The sequence below is a fragment of the Ochotona princeps genome, chromosome 2, assembly GCF_030435755.1.
Source record: "Ochotona princeps isolate mOchPri1 chromosome 2, mOchPri1.hap1, whole genome shotgun sequence".
Taxonomy (NCBI): domain Eukaryota; kingdom Metazoa; phylum Chordata; class Mammalia; order Lagomorpha; family Ochotonidae; genus Ochotona; species Ochotona princeps.
The window spans coordinates 116,099,587-116,116,177 of NC_080833.1; the positions used below are offsets into that span (position 1 = coordinate 116,099,587).

The following is a 16,591-nucleotide window of genomic DNA, read 5'->3' on the forward strand; positions in this document are numbered from 1 at the left end:
GAAGACATTCTTGTAGTGTAGCAGTTGATCATTGTGTCCTATCAGGAGAAGGTGAAGGAAGTGAAAATAAGAAACAAGAATTCTTCAAGATCTTCTTTCAGAAATAGAACTGTATGTTGCCCAAAGGCTCATAGTAGTCTCTGCTTTTCTCTTGTAAGGTATATAATGACCAGTGGCAGAACAATGGAATCTACAAAAGAATTCTTCACAAAGCACAAGTACTTTGGTTTAAAAAAGGAGAATGTGATCTTTTTTCAGCAGGGAATGCTTCCTGCTATGAGTTTTGATGGGAAAGTTATTTTGGAAGAGAAGAATAAACTTTCTATGGCTCCAGGTTTGTAATAATCCTTGTTTAATGATGACTACAAATGACCCTCATGTAAATCCTTAAATGGTGACTTCCTTCTTAATATGGTGATTTATGCGTGAAAGATCAGTGTAATAATGCATAAATATATAGAGATTATATTTGCAATTTGGCAATGATTTTTTGAAAAAAATATTTTCATCTGCTTGAAAGGCAGAGTCTCACGCACACACTTACACACCTGCCCACAGAAAGAGAGAGAGAATGAGAGAGAGTTGAACTACACATCTTCCATCTCCTGGTTTACTGCCCAGATGCCCACAGGCTCGGGTGAAGCTAGAAATCATCTTGGGTCTCCCACCGGGAGGGCGAGGGCTGCAGAGCTGGAGTCACTGTCTGCTTCCTCCCACTGCTGATTAGCAGGAAGCTGGATCAGAAACCGAGCAGCTGGGATTTGAACTGGCACTCCAAAATGGGAAACTGTGTGCCACAATGATAACCGGCCCCCCCAACAGTTATTTAAAAAGATGAAGGTGCCCATTGTTTGGCTGGATAAAGTTTTATATGTTTGGTGAATGTCTATTAATTCGAGCAGCATTCAAGATATTCATTTTGATTACGCTGTAGAGGAAAACAGGAAGCTGTCTATTTAATAAATGAAATGTTAAGTTATTTGTAAATAGCATTAGTTGACAAGTAATGTTCAAATCATTGTTTGGAGATATTAAATGATCACGAAGAATGATTTCAATAGGTTAAGAGAATGTAAATGAGCTTGAGATTGCATACCCTGTGACCCGGGCCACCACTTTGCCCAATTCCAGGCATTCTGTGCGTGGTATATTTACTGAAATCATTTAACAAGGATTAAGCAGTGTACCACTCCTGTAGTCATGCATGGTAATGCCAAAAATGATCTTACCTGTACAAATAAACGTACGTGAATTTTACTCAGAAGAAAGGTTGAAATGAAATAAGCAATATTAATGGTGGTGCCGTCTAGGTAATAGGCTTTTATTTCATCTGAATTTTTTCAACTTTTATCTAAACTCTTTTTCATTAATAGGATAGTTCACTCTTCCTAGCTGTAGTTTATGAACCTTTTAAAAATCTTTCATTATCCCTTAAGGTGTGGCCAAAGTTGTTGATGGAAGAAGTACACAAAAAATCATCACTGAAAAATAGGTGGAGAGAGAAGAAGTTTTTACTTATGTGTAGCCTAAATGACCATAGGCCTTTGTGTACATATGGGTCCTTAAAAGTCATTTGGTTTGGGATTGAGGTAAAGCTGCCTCCTGTGGCACTCCATTCTACGTGGATGCCCGTTCATGTCCTGGCTGCTTTGTTTGTGGTCCAGCTCCCTGCTGATACGCCTGGTAAAGCAGTGAATATGGCCCGAGTGCTTAGACACCTGAGCCATGTGTGAGACTTAGAAACCCCAGACTCCTGGCTTCAGCTGGGCCGGTTCCGCTGTTTTGGCCATTTGGGAAGTGAACCTGTTGATGAAAAAGATTCTCCCCCTCCTTCTCTGTCTGCCTTTCAAGTAGTAGATAGTTGAAACTTTAGAAATATTATTTGTTTTAGAATGCTTTTGTATTTTCATTTTTGAGATGCATAAAATGATTTTGAAGTGATTGTTAATAAAAAACTTGATTCCTGCCTGTGTTACTAAGATGTTAAATAACTAGTACCTGATCAACATAAATTTTTAAAATAAACATTCAAAAGGTATGAGTTAAAAAAAAGTGTCATCTTTCGTGTTGGCTATTCTGCATTAGTAATTGTATTTTCTGGATGCTTAAGCATGTTGACACCTGGGTCTTGTCTTATGGATATTTAGGATTTTTTTCTTTTCTCTGTAAAGAGAAACTTTCTCAGAGCTCTTCACCTTAGTTGGGAAACGTTAAATAACCTTTGGATGACTGTAATGATGGGTTTTGGTGCGCTACTGATGGGCTGTTACATTTTCCAGATGGCAATGGTGGTCTCTACCGGGCCCTTGCAGCTGAGAACATTGTGGAGGACATGGAGCAGAGAGGCCTCTGGATCGTCCATGTCTACTGTGTGGACAACATCCTCGTCAAGGTGGCAGACCCCCGCTTCATTGGGTTCTGCATTCAGAAAGGAGCCGACTGCGGGGCAAAGGTAACGACTTTCTCCGTTTCTCTCTCTCTCTCTCTCTCTTTTTTTAAAAGATTTTTTTATTTTATTGGAAAGGCAGATATACAGAGAAGAGGAAAGATAGAGAGGAATATCTTCCATCCGATGTTTCACTCCCCAAGTGTCTGCAACGGCCGGTGCTGCACCGATCCAAAGCCAGGAGCCAGGAACTTCTTTCCAGGTCTCCCACGCGGGTGCAGGGTCCCAAAGCTTTGGGCCATCCTCGACTGATTTCCCAGGCCACAAGCAGAGAGCTGGATGGGAAGTGGAGCTGCCGGGATTAGAACCGTCGCCCATATGGGATCCTGGCACGTTCAAGGCAAAGACCTTAACCATTACGCTATCATGCTGGGCCCTCTCCATTTCTCTTGTGACAAGTATGTGCCAGCAGGCAGATTAGAATTTATTAGGATGATTTGAGTATTTCAGAGCCATTCCCTACCTCTTTCTTAAGTTGGCAATACTTCATTCTAGAAATGGTGTTGTACGCTTGTCAATCCCAAGGAAAAGTCTAAACTCTGTGAGGGTTATTTGTCAATACCAGAGAAAATACATGGTTTTCGTTAGGATCATATTGTATTCAATTGGATTCATGTATTTTTTTTTTTTTTTGTACAGCAAAGTTTCTGTAGTGATAGGTAGGAGAAATGTGGTGGAAAGAACATATTTGGACTTGCTTCTTGTGGTGTCCTCATGGTGAAAATATGCAGGTTGGTGGCAGGAACAGTTCAGGAAATGAATGACTTCTCTAGTGCCACAGCACGAGTGTTAGGATGGATGGAGGTTTGTAATACTATACAGCAAAACTATCCTTGGCATTGTTCCTTTCAACATTTTTTTTTTTTACTTGCATAGGGGACAGTATAGAAGTTATTCCTTTGTGGCAACAAACTATGTAGTATATAGGAAACATGCTAGAATTTAAAAACATTTTATGAGAGTTAGAAATATAGATGTAAACATTGTTTTCCTAGTAAAAGTATCTGTTCTCTGTGCTGTGCCATGGTATAGTAGGCTAAGCCTCCACCTGTGGTACCAGCATCTCACGTGGCTGTCCATTTACGTCCCAGCTGCTCCACTGCCCATCCAGCTCTCTGCATATGCCCTGGGAAAGAAACAGAGGATGGCAAGTTCTTGGGCCCTTGCACCCGTTGGGGAAACCCAGAAGAAGCCCCTGGCTCTCTGCTTCAGCTCAGCTCAGCTCTGGCTGTTGCAGCTAATTGGGGAGTCAACCAGCAGATGGAAGAGCTCTGCCTCTCTGCTTCTCCTTCTCTAACTCTGCCTTTCAAATAAATCAATCTTTAAAAAACAAAATCATGTGTTTCAGGGCTGACATTGCGATGGAACTGGCTTAGCTGCTGCCTGTGACTTTGGCATTCTGTATGAGTGCCAATGCAAGGCCTGGCCTCTCCACTTTGTCTCGTTCCCTAGACTGACATGTCTGAGAAAGAGGCAGAGGAAGACCTAAGTTCTTAGGACCCTGCCACCCACAAGGGAATCCCAGATGAAGTTCCAGGCTCCTCCGATAGCCTGGCCCAGTCCCTGCCATTTACAGCTTTTTGGAGAATGAACCAGCGAACTGAAGGATTCTTCCTCTCTCTTTCTGCCTTTCAAATAAATAAATGAATCTTTCTTTAAAAAATTCACGTTTTTTCAACTCCTGGTCTAAGTGTTATATCACATCATATGTGATGCATTTGCTGGTAGTTCAAGAGTTTTGGCTGGTGTTTGTATACTGTTTGTAAACTTTTCATCCAGAGTTGGGCCTCCTAGGGCAAACTAAAAAATGCAAATGAGAGGAATGTATTCTAAAATTCTTGTGTGGTCAGTTGCCCACAGTCAGCTGTGGGCAGGTGGTGACAGGTTGAGCGACGTGAATTGCTATTAGGCTTGTGTTTGGCTTCATTCGTTTTGCTGCATCGTGTTTCCTTCCAGTTTCATCCATTTCCTTTAGAAAGTTTCCTTTCATTGAACACTGTGCTCCTTGCAGTGTGACAAGCAGTGAAACTGCACAGCAGTCTGTGTACCGTCCAGGATCCCTGACTCACTGAGCTCGACTCAGTGCCTGCATCTTTAATTGCCGTGTAAACGAACTTTGCTCTAATGGCTCTGCTTGTCTGAGAGACTGCTACTGCCGTGCTTATGTTAAGCAAGCGAGTTACTCAACAAACTTTAACTTTATTGGTGAAATTTCATGTGTATTCAGGAAAGACTTTTGAAATTGGGGACAAAATATTGTAAGTACACTGAAGCATGTGGGATTGTTTATTGGGCAAGACAAAGAAAAGGATGCCTTATAATATTTACACTGTTTGTTTGAGTCTTTGGTTGGGTATTCATCTCCTCTGAACCTGATTTTATGATAGTGCATTGCATGCGGTTCTTTAATAACAGTCTCCCAAATAGTCAGTCTGGATAAGTGAGGAATTTGGCTTTTTTTTTTTTTGGTAAAGATTTACTTTACTTGAAAGAGAGCGAGAAAGTGAGAGAGAGAGAGAGATGGGGAGATCTCCCATCCACAGTTTTACTTTCCAAATGGCTGCAATGTCTGGAACTGGTCTGCTTTGAAGGCAGGAACCTTTCTGAATCTCCCAAAAGTCTTGGACCACCCCCTTGCCACTTTCCCAGGCCATTAGAAGGGTGCTGGGCAGGAAGTGGAGCAGCTGGGGCTCAAACCAGCTGGGACCATATGGGATGCTGGCATCGCAGGCAGAGGATTAACTTGCTATACTACCACACTGGCCCCAGCAAGGAGTTTTATTTTTCTTTTTGAAGTTATATACTCAAGTTACTTTTCCTCTCTAATTTTGATACATTGCCTTCTGTCTCCTACCAGCCAAGAACAATTGAAAAATCATCAAATCACTAATTTTCAAAATTTTTTGAGGCATAATCTCTTCAAACAAAATCTGATATGCAAAGTAGGTAATACCAGTGGGTCTCTGTGACGTTGGAATAGGAGCCTAGTCATTTGTCTTAATCCTGTTTATCAAGATCCCTTACAAAATAAGGACATTGCTGAATTTATGAATGACAGTGCAGGAAATTCTATTTTCAACTGAAGGATTGCTTTAGGCCATGTGAAATAAAATGGCTTTTGTCGTGTGAATCCAAGAACTTTTATTTCATTTATTCTTCAAGTAGTTAAGCGTAGTTAAGGATAAATTAAGTAATAAATAATATAAAAGAGTTAAAAGTTACGGACTACATTTGATTATTTCTGATTGAACATGATCTCCGCTGGGATACGTGGCTATGATGGAGTTCCTCATCTACATGGTTGGGTGATGAATAGAAAAGAATATTACCTGCCCAGGAATCCAGCGATGGATAGTTGGTTGACTAAAGTTATAAAGACTGCTTTTATCTTAGTACCTGAAAGATGTTGTAAGTAGTATTGTAAATGTGGCCTTTGGCAGTGGAAGAAGTATTCAGTTAAAATTTCTTCCTCTACTTTTATCTTTTTATTGTTCTTGTTATCCGTGACAGGTAGTGGAGAAAACCAACCCTACGGAACCAGTTGGAGTGGTTTGCCGCGTGGATGGAGTGTACCAGGTGGTGGAATACAGTGAGATTTCCCTGGCAACAGCTCAGAAGCGAAGCTCAGATGGACGACTGCTGTTCAACGCGGGGAACATTGCCAACCATTTCTTCACTGTGCCGTTTCTGAAAGATGTTGTCAAGTATGGGCAAGATGGGGGCCTTTTACAATTGCTTTTAATGTGAATTAGAAACTAAGCCTTTTGAATCTTAGGTAGACACTTCCCAATTCCTTGTCCTACAGAGTTCATCTTCATTGAGGATCACCTTCTGTTTATGTATGTGTGTGTGTTTCTTTAAATTTATTTGAGGGCAGAAAGATAGGCAGAGAGGAATCTTCTAACACCACTCAGAAGGTTTGCAAATAATTGGGGCTGAGCTGACCAGTGCCAAAAGAGCACAGAATTTAATCTGGGTCTACCGCTTGGTTTCAAGTCTTTGGGCTGGCCCCTGGGTCTGAATTTCAGGAAGCTGGAGTTGAAAACCTAACTGGGTCTTGGACACAGGTGCTGTGCTATGGGATTCAGGGCCCTCGGGGCGTCTTAACCACTGTGCCAGATGCTTGCCCTGGATCACTTTTAAAGTGGAACTTTGTCTTGCGTTGTGATTGTTTTTAGTAAGATTGTAAAGTGGAAATTGGTAAGTACCTTTTTCCAGTGCGTTAACTAGAGTCTAAAGCATTTCCTGTCACTTTCCATCCTCTGCCCTACCCCATCCCCCATCGCTGCCGCAGCTGTATGTAACATTCTGTGGAGGCAAAAAATAAGAAGTGAAACGCTAGCATAACTGGGCTTTTTAAAATATATACATGGGAGTGGGCATCAGGAGTCATGGTTATGACACCACATAGTGTGTCCACGTCAGATATCAGAATGCCCGAGTTGGTTTACCACCCCTGCAGCCAATCCAACTTCCTGTTACTGCACATCCTGGGAGGCAGCAGGTGATGGGTCAGACACCTGGGTTCCTGCCACCCAGTTAGGAGTCTGGCATGTGTTCTAAGCTCCTGGCTTTGGCCTGTCCCGGCTCCGGTGCTGAAGGCATTTGGAGAATGCAACAACGAGTGCAATGTCTCTCTCAGTCTGGCTTTATCTCTCTGCCTTTCAGAAAAAAACAAAAATTAAAAATTTAAAAAAATAGATGTCTACCCTATATCAACTGAATCAGAATTTCTGTAGGGTAACACAGCACATCTATGTTTTTCTAATAATGCCCATTTTAATTCTGCTGCTTTCAGGCTAGCATTTAGGAACTAGTACGTTTAAAAAGTAAAGAATAAACTTGAGACTTGTGTGAAGAAAGCGTGGTATTACCACAGAGGACACAATCAGAGCTGCTTTACTTCACCAGAGTTTTACAATGAAGGGTATTCTCACTCTGATTCAGTTGATGGTGTTAGATTCAAGATGAACGGCTTTTTAAATGTTGATAAGCTGTGCGTTAGAATTTCAAATCCAGTTCCAAAATATTTTCCATTCTTTCCTCTTGTTTGTAACCGTCTTCTACTTTATTGTTAGTAACTTTTAATGTTCGTTATGCCCTTTCCACACTTGAAAGGATCTCGGCCGGGGAAATTAAGGCCAATAGTAAAACGTTTTATGAAAGATATGCAAATTATGAGTAAGGCATTAATTTGAGTCTGCTGTGTATTTTCTTTTTCTTTTCTTTCTTTTAAAGATTTATTTATTTTTATTGAAAAGTCAGGTTTATAGAGAGAAGGAGATACAGAAAAAATCTTCCATCAGTTAGTTCACTCCCCAAGTGGCCCCAACAGCTGGAGCTGAGCCAGTCTGAAGCCAGGAGCCAGGAGCTTCTTCTGGGTCTCCTTCACGGGTGCAGGGTTGCAAGGTTTTTGGCTATCCTCTATTGCTTTCCCAGCTACAAGCAGGGAGCTGGATGGGAAGTCGAGCAGCCAGGATTAGAATCAGTGCCCATATGGGATCCCGGTGGTTGTAAGGCAAAGATGTTAGCCACTGAGCTACCAGGCTGGGCCCTGTGTATGTATTTTCTTAACGTGGAAGTCGTCTGTTGATTGCTATTGAAGCATGAGCTAAAATGTTCCTTTAAAATCCCAGTCCTGATTGTTGATGCCATTTGCTTTTGACTCTCACCAGATTTTCTGGCAGTTTGAATCTTGGAAAGTAATTATGTCTTTTTTCCCCCCTTATTTCCTAGTATTTATGAACCTCAGTTGCAGCATCATGTGGCTCAAAAGAAGATTCCGTATGTGGATTCCAAGGGGCAGTTAATCAAGCCAGACAAACCAAATGGAATAAAGATGGAGAAATTTGTCTTTGACATCTTCCAGTTTGCAAAGTATGCTTTGAATAGCACTAGTAAGATTAAATAGATGTCTTGAAATACAGCTTTTTGCCTTTAAGAAATTATTTTCAGGAAACATTTGATAGTATGTGCAAGTGACTTAGATGCGGCCTTTGGTATAAAACGAGCACTCCAGCAGTGTGGTCTAAGTGACGTAAGAGTGTTTCTTACTTCATATCAACTAGTCCGTTATTTGTCCTGCAAAGTTATCAATTTTTTTTTTTTTGCGGAGAGAGTAATGAAACTAAAGTAAGAAAAGGATCCGTTTTGTGTGTGGGATATATTCTTACTGCCTATAACTGTAGCTTTCTATAAGCACTCGGGATGTGGAGATCCATGTGTCAGAATTTGCCCACTATGAAAATGGAGAAGAAAAATGATCTATCTGAGTAGTCTCATGTACATTTCTACTGTAGTCTTTTGGCCTGCATTTCCTCTCCAGACCAGATACCAGTGTGATCTTTGTGCCTTTCTATTTCCAGTCATTCTGCTCTAAAATGACGTGTCTTATAGGTAGGAAGTTATTTCTCATTTCGCAGAGGAGAGCACAATTCCAACGTGCTTGTGTCCCAGATGAGCATTATTTTAGACAGCCTTCATCTGAAACTGGATGAAGTTATTGAAGCAGAAGGTCCGACTGTCGCGAGGAATCAGAAACCGTGGGTACAGTTTAATTTCCCAAGAAAGAAGTCTTTGTCTGGTTTCCCTGCAGGAGGTTTGTGGTGTATGAAGTGTTGCGGGAAGATGAGTTTTCGCCACTCAAGAATGCAGACAGTCAGAATGGCAAGGACAACCCTACTACTGCCAGGCACGCGCTGCTGTCCCTGCATCACTGCTGGGTGCTCAATGCAGGGGGCCACTTCGTAGATGAAAATGGCTCTCGCCTACCCGCAATTCCCCGGTAAGTTACTCTCTTCTCTTTGTGTGACTGCTCTCCTTCCTTTTGCCCCTAGAATTTCCTTCTCCTCTCTGTCTGATGTATTTCTAGATCTTAGTTAAAAAGGCAGAGTTGTGTTGTGTGCTCATTTCCTTATGGGAAATAACCACTCGATTTTGCCCATTAGAAATAGAAAGACAGCTTTATTTTAAAGAGGAATCTCTTCTGAATCTCTCTCTCTCTCTGTGTGTGTCTGTCTCTCTCTTTTTGGAGACATCCCCACAATGTCAGTAAATGACTCCTTCCCAAAGAGTCTTATAAAGATAATTCGTTGTCGAGCCTCATGGTTAAAGCCCATTGGCAGCACACTGTGCCACCAGGCACGTCCCTCAGCTGCGGGGAGGGCTTGTTGCTGCTCCTGTATCTGTGGCCTCACTGCAAGAGAAATGTGTGAGATCCATCGCAGGCCCCCCTTGCAGGCTGCCTGTGGGGTGAAGGCCCTGGCAGCGCTCGCCATGGCCCTTTCAGGTCTCAGGTCGCTGACAAAGGTGCCACCAAGGGAAGGGAATGCCAGGCGCATTGACCGATTCTCAAGCTTCAGAAAGGTTTTGGCCTTGTAAGAAGCCAAGGACAGACATTCTAAATGCCAAGAGCAGGCCTTTTTTTTTTTTTTAAGTGTAATTTTTAATGTAAGACCATTGACTGGTTAGACTTTCCCCTTCTAAGAAAAGCATTCAGTGTTTCTGTACTTAAAATGACAGACATGTTGATATGTCTTTTAGAGCACAGAAGCCCCAGAGAACTCTGGGAGTTAGAATTTACTGTTGTCTCCCTGTTTTTAGGAGACCAGTGCCTTATCCATTACAGTACTGGGGCTTCTTTCCTGTTTTTATTAGCAGGAGTGATGGCAGTTCCACAGCCCACGGCCACTCCCAGGCTCTGTCTTCCAACAAGCTTACATGGTGCCATGCCACGTTGTCCTCATGCTTCATCGTTGCCCGTTTTTTTTAAGCCACTTCAAGTTTCCTGCATCAAATTTATGATTTACCGTTCATTCAAGTGTATTTTGCCACTCCACCTCATTGTTATTGTTTGATTTGTTTCCGTTCCCATTAATGCTTATTTGTTCCTACATAGCAGTGCTACAAATGGGAAGTCAGAGACCATCACAGCCGATGCCAATCACAAGTAAATATCCCAGCCAGTCTGCAGTGCATGGTGATGGGGCTGTGCTTCCCTTCATACTAACAGCATTGTAGCTTAGTGCTCTGGCTCCTTGGGGGTCCCCAGGGAGGATGATTGGAGCTTTGGTGGGGGGTGCATTGCTCAGTTGGTGGCAGGGCTCTGTCTGGGTGACACTAACTCAGAATCTCAGTGCATGCTGGGAAGGGGGAGCAAGCTTTACAAAAGAATCAGAGCCCGTAATTTGTTGAGCCTGCAGGTGCAAGTTAAAGGGTAATCGACAAGATCCAGAACAGGCTACCAGCCAGCGAGAACAGAACAAGCTGGCATCCCAACTTAGTGCCATTTGCTCTCAGCATAAGCTAGGGAAAACCATTCAGAAGCCATGTCTCTCTGAATTGGGTATAAGCTCTTAGAATAAAGGTCTACTGCTTCTGGCAGATGAAGAGGCAATTAAAAAAAATTCATGGAAAATAGAATTCCAGGATGATAAGGATTTTCCATGAACCTTTTGGAACCCCCATGTGTGTGATTTTTTTTTAAAAAAATCTATTTATTAATTTAAAAGGCAGAGTATCACAGAAAGCGGGAAAGAGAGAGGAGAAAGGGAGTGGCAGAGACAGGGAGGGAGGGAGGGATAGAGAGAGAATCTTACTTAGTTTGCTGGTTTATTCCCCAAATGGTTGCAATTGCCAGGTCTGGGCCAGGCCCCAGCTGGGAGCCAGGAGCTTCAGCCAGGTGTCCTTACATGGCTGCAGCAGCCCAAACACTTCTTCCATCTTCCACCATTTTCACAAGTGCATCAGCAGGGAGCTGGATCTCAAGTAGAGTAGCTGACTTGAACTAATGCAGGCAGTTCAAGTTCAAGTGGGGACTTGACCTGGTGCCTTTATGGGATGTCAATGTTGCAAGCTGCAGCTGAACTCACTCTACCACAATTCTGGCCCCTCAAGTTTTTTGTTTTTGTTTAAGATGGAGGAAGCTAGTACATGGGGTAGGAGGTGGGAGGGAAAACTGTCCATTTTTATAGCCTTTGTCTTAGTTTTGGTTAGCTGTTGTCTTGTTTCTAAGGAAAGTACCTTTTTACCTTAAGAGTAGAGCCTTTGTGTGTGTGTGTGTGTGTGTGTGTGTGTGTGTTTTAAGCTGGAAGTTGCACATATTCTCCCTGGGTACTGATAGTTCTAAATTGTTGTAGGAAAAGATATAAGCAGTCATTTGATATTCTCACTGTATTTTAAAAGTCACCAGATCTGGTTTGAATTTTCAAGGTCATGGGGGAAATGCGTTTAGGGCAGAGGCTCTGGGCTTGGGGGTGAGCCCAGCTGGAGAGCCACACTGATGCCAGTCCATCCCCTTGTGCCTTGTGCGACCCATGCCATCATCTTCCCCCACAGGGACAGGGCCTGAGAGCATCAATCATTGGACCACAGATCTTCCTCTCTGTCTCTCCTCCTCTCTGTGTATCTGCCTTTCAAGCAAAGATAAATAAATCTTAAAAAACAAACAAACAAACAAACAACAGGGGAGTGGCCCTCAAGGCGTGGTGGGTTAAGTCTGGGGATCCCTGATGACTTTGTAGAAGTTAGGATGCAGGGCCCTCTGTTGTTTTCTGCCTCCGGCATCATTTTTAGTTTGTGGAAGCAAGCTCTGCAGTTTAGGAAATAAGACATTGAACCATAACTTTTAGCCAAAAAGTGAAACTTCTTAATTTTGCTGCTGAAAAATAGCATCTCATTGTCTTAATGAAGATACAAAATGTTGTCAAACGTTATTTTTATTTTAGTCCTATGGTTTAGTTTCAGCCCTTCTCCTTTACTTCATTTTAGCCATTTGTAGAGGAATTCAGCTGAAGCCAAATGAAAGTGTGGATTTGGAAATACTTTTTTGCCGAAAACCTTAACAGCAAAGATGCCGTCAGAAAGTTGAAAGAGAGAGAGTCCTTAAAAGAGAGAGATGAGAAAACATTATTGTCTGTGAAAGGAGCTTGGGGCTGTTCTGAGAAAAAGCCAGGATGGTGCGTTTGTAGGCTTTGGTTTTTCACCCGGTCGCTTACTGAGCCCGTGACCTCCCCAGGCACAGGTCTGCTTGAAGACTGCGGGTGCGGACGTATAGCTTAGCTAATTACCCCGTATTTCGAGTTTTTTAATTGTGGACGGTTGTTGCTGTCTTCTCTTCCTTAGGAAAGGGAGAGAGTAATACATTGGCTTACTAAAGTTGATTTCCTAAGTCTTTGGGGGATCTTGGTGGTGCTAGAATGGAAATTCTCTATCTTGGACTCAGGGCCATTTTAGGATTTTGGTACACTGAGTCCTTTATGGGATTAGGTGGAACTGGGCTGTCTGCATCTTGTCAGCGGGCTACAGCCTCGTGTTTTATGTAACCGTTGAGTTTTCCCAGCTGCTCTGTACTGGACTTCTTGAGTTCTTGTGACAGAATCCGACGTGTGTTCGGACAGATAGGTACCCAGTCTGGGCCTCCCCTCTCTGCGTCAGGCTGTCAGCCATCTGCCCTCATACTGTAGTCATCCAGCCGGCAAACAGGGCTGCTCACAGACCTACAAACACTGTTTCATATCCTGGATGCTGTAGTATCTTACATGAGAGAAATAGTTTCTGCTAGCTTACTGGGGAGGGGGATGCATAAAGGTTTAAGAGACATTGTTTATGTGCTAAATATGTATAACATCCAGTATTCACTTTAGGGAGAGTTTATTTGTTTAATGTAAATACATGAATGGGAACAATAGCCGTGAAGTGCAGTGCTCAGAGGAAAGCTGGGACTTGAGGTGAATCCTGGAGAATGGATATTGTTATTAAAATTAGAAGGCCCTAGTTGAAAATGACTTGGAATAATCCAGCATACAGCTCTAAATATTGGAGGGTCAGGGACTGCGTGGCCTGCGCTCTCCTGCCGTCTGCTCTAGCTCTCTCGAAGAAGGCTTCTGGGGAACAGAGGTCTTTGAAGCAAAGTGGATAAGTCAGCTCAGCTCGTCTAAGAGATTTGAGTTGTCCAAGAGTAACCGCGTACTGTGAAATACTGAACTGATCTTCAGCGTGGTAGTGAGAATTTTCTACAGTAAAGTCAATGTTGCATTCCTGTGTTATGTAGTCATTAGCCATTAGTGAGATGTAATCATTATGACTGAAAGATCGAGTTTCTAATTTTTAACTAACTTTAAAAAGTATTCATATTTAAGTAGGTACTATATTGAAATGCAACCTTTACAATGTTTGTCGGCGTTAATACTTGCAAGGTTGTGGTGAGGCTTAAAACAAAAAATGAAAGATTCAGACCATCTAGTAGTAGGCCTATAAGCCTTTGGTTGACCAGAATGAAACCATGAAATGTTACGAAGTTAGCGCTAACTACAGGAAGAGTGCATGACTGTTGGTGAAATGCTGTATGGAGCTCCTAGCAGTTCTTTACATTTGTCCCAAATAGTGTCTTTCTGACCGTAAGAATTTCATTGAACTTGCAGAATGTGGTGCCTGTTTATGGTAGGACCTACCCTACTTGTTTAAGCAGCGGGATTCGTTACCTGCAAGCTTCTCTGCACTTTCACTCTGGCAGGTAACTGGAAGGCTTGAACTGATTGTTAGAGCAGTTCCGCCTCCACTAACACTTGCTTTTTTCTCTTAGCTTGAAAGATGCCAACGATGTCCCAATCCAATGTGAAATCTCTCCTCTCATCTCCTACGCCGGAGAGGTAAGTTCACTTGCCTCCCCTTGCTTCTGGCGGCCCTGCCCAAGCAGCTCGTCCTGGGAAGGACCTGTGCAGCTGTATCAGTTCTGGTTGCAGCTTGCCGTCTATCCCACAGTGAAGTAACTGCCGATCGCAGAAGTCTGTGATGGCGAGCCTGTTTTACCTATCCCTTATACGCAACAGGCCTTTAAAAAATGCAGTCTTGGTGTTTTTCGATTTTTACATTTACTTCATTTGATTTACAAAGAGAAGAAGAGACAGCGGGAGGAGGTCTTGCATCTCCCGGTTGACTCCCTCGGTGGCTGCATTGGCTGGAGCTGGGCCTGTTGCAAGCCAGGAGCCAGGAGCTTCTGTTGGGTCTCTTGCAAGGGTACAGGGGCCCAAGGCCTTGGGCCACCTTTTGCAGCTTTCCCCAGCCAGTAGCAGTAGCTGGAACTTTACCCAGCACAGCGTGAGATGCTGGGTACCACAGGTGGTAGTTTTAGCTGTACATCACAGTGCTAGCCACCAGTCTTTTTTTGTTTTTAAGACTTATTTTATTTATTTATTTTTGTTGGAAAGTCAGTTATACAGAGAGGAGGAGAAACAGAGAGGAAGATCTTCCACGGATTCACTCTCCAGTGGCCATGACGGCCGGAGCTGAGCCCATTTGAAGCCAGGAGCTTCTTCTGGGTCTCCCATGCGGGGGCAGGGTCCCAAGGCTTTGACTGCTTTCCCAGCCACAAGCAGGGAGCTTGAGGGGATGTGGGACTGCCTGAATTCAAATCGGTGACCATATGGGATCCCAGTGCCTTCAAGGCGAGAACTTAAGCCACTAGGCTACCGTGCCAGGCCCTTGTTTTTTAGCTAAATCACCTGGCACTTTTTAAAAAAGGTTTATTTATTTTTATTGGAAAAGTGGATATGCAGAGAGGAGGAGAGACAGAGAGGAAGATCTTCCATCTAATGGTTCACTCTCCAAGTGACCACAATGGCTGGAGCTGAGCCAGTCTGAAGCCAGAAGCCAGAAGCTTCTTCTGGGTCTCCCACGTGGGTGCAGGGTCCCAAGGTTTTGGGCCATCCTTGACTGCTTTCCCAGCTACAAGCAGGGAGCTGGATGGGAAGCAGGGCCGCTGGGATTAGAACCAACGATCATATGGAATCCTGGCATGTGCAAGGCGAGGACTTTAGTCACTAGGCTATCATGCCAGGCCCCATCTGGCACTTTTTAATGCAGTGTGCTTTGTTTTAGGGCTCTGTTTTGTTCATATACTTTATACGATCACTTCTAAAACCTGAGTGTAAGGATTTCTGTGTTTTCCAAGTATGAATTTTTTTCCTGGGGATCCTTGTTGGGGCTGCTTCATTGTAGCATAAGTGACAATCACCTTGTTAGGTCTACTGGGTGATGATTATAGGATGAAAGAACATCATCTTAACTTTGGAGATTATGGTCAGATTCGTTTTTGATGATGTTGTTTTTGTTTCCGTGAGTCCTTAAGCTTAGTTTCAAAACTGCGTGGTAAATGACTGTTGATATCTGTATTCTTCCTCTCAACCCAAATCTAGGTGTGCATGTTGAAGCCAGGAAGTCCAGCCTTGCATGATAAGCACCCACTAATTTTACTTCGTTTTGTTTTTGTCTTTCTTTCAGGGACTAGAAAGTTATGTGGCAGATAAAGAATTTCATGCACCTCTGATCATTGATGAGAATGGAGTCCATGAGCTGGTGAAAAATGGCATATGAACAAGACGCCGAGTGCCACCACGAGAGGAATAGCTTTTGTTTTTGGTAGACCAGCTGTGAACCTGCAGGGTGTCTGGTAGGGACCCAAGTTGCAATATCTATGGAGATTGACTTTTCTCATTGAACTCTTAGACAATGATCATCCTGAGGATTAGATGACCGGACTTCAGATAGCATTTTTCTGATGATCAGCTCACTGAAGCTTTTATTTATATCTTCAACTGTATAAAAATTTTTTTTTCCAAGCCAAGGAGACCATTGGATATACAGGAAATTTCCTGCAGCATTAACTGTAGTCAGGATGTTCCAACAGCACTTTGCTTGGAGCTGGAAGCATTTGTTTTTGAAGTTGTACATAGTAATATTATGTTGTACATGCAACAAAGTTTCTATGGTACTAAAAATTTGTTTTATTTTAGCAAACACTGAGGTTTTATAAGAAAATAATTGGACAGCCAAATAAAGTTATCTTCTGGTCTCTGGAGTGTGGCGTGTACCTTGAGGCGATACTCTACTGGGAAAAGACGAACCGGGACACATGGGTGAAGCACGTGAAAACACATCGATTCTCCGAGGTTGTAGTCACAGAGCTTTTTTCAATGAATATCTGACTTTGATTTACTTTCCTATTATTTTGTAAAAGCTCTCAACTAAAAATTCCCTTAACACAGGGCATTTAGCGATGTTCAGAGACATTTTTGGTTGTCACAGTTAGCGGGATAAGATGGTATGGGTGACAGCTAATGCGTGGAGGGATGAGACATCATGAGCAGT

General features: G+C 42.9%; 1 protein-coding gene across 2 annotated transcripts in view; it reads left to right on the top strand.

Annotated features, from left to right (window-relative positions):
* Positions 1-16,301, top strand: part of UAP1 (UDP-N-acetylglucosamine pyrophosphorylase 1) — a 39,806-nt gene extending 23,505 nt beyond the window's left edge. The window contains exons 4-11 of one of the 2 annotated variants that reach the window (XM_058660558.1): positions 159-334; positions 2,280-2,452; positions 5,957-6,150; positions 8,183-8,323; positions 9,042-9,230; positions 10,344-10,394; positions 14,028-14,094; positions 15,725-16,301. In XM_058660558.1, the coding sequence (XP_058516541.1) occupies positions 159-334; positions 2,280-2,452; positions 5,957-6,150; positions 8,183-8,323; positions 9,042-9,230; positions 10,344-10,394; positions 14,028-14,094; positions 15,725-15,817 (1,084 nt within the window). In that variant the 3' untranslated portion in view covers positions 15,818-16,301. The remainder of the gene's footprint in view (positions 1-158; positions 335-2,279; positions 2,453-5,956; positions 6,151-8,182; positions 8,324-9,041; positions 9,231-10,343; positions 10,395-14,027; positions 14,095-15,724) is intronic. The other variant, XM_004589126.4, reaches the window with a different exon arrangement.
* Positions 16,302-16,591: the final 290 nt, after the last annotated feature.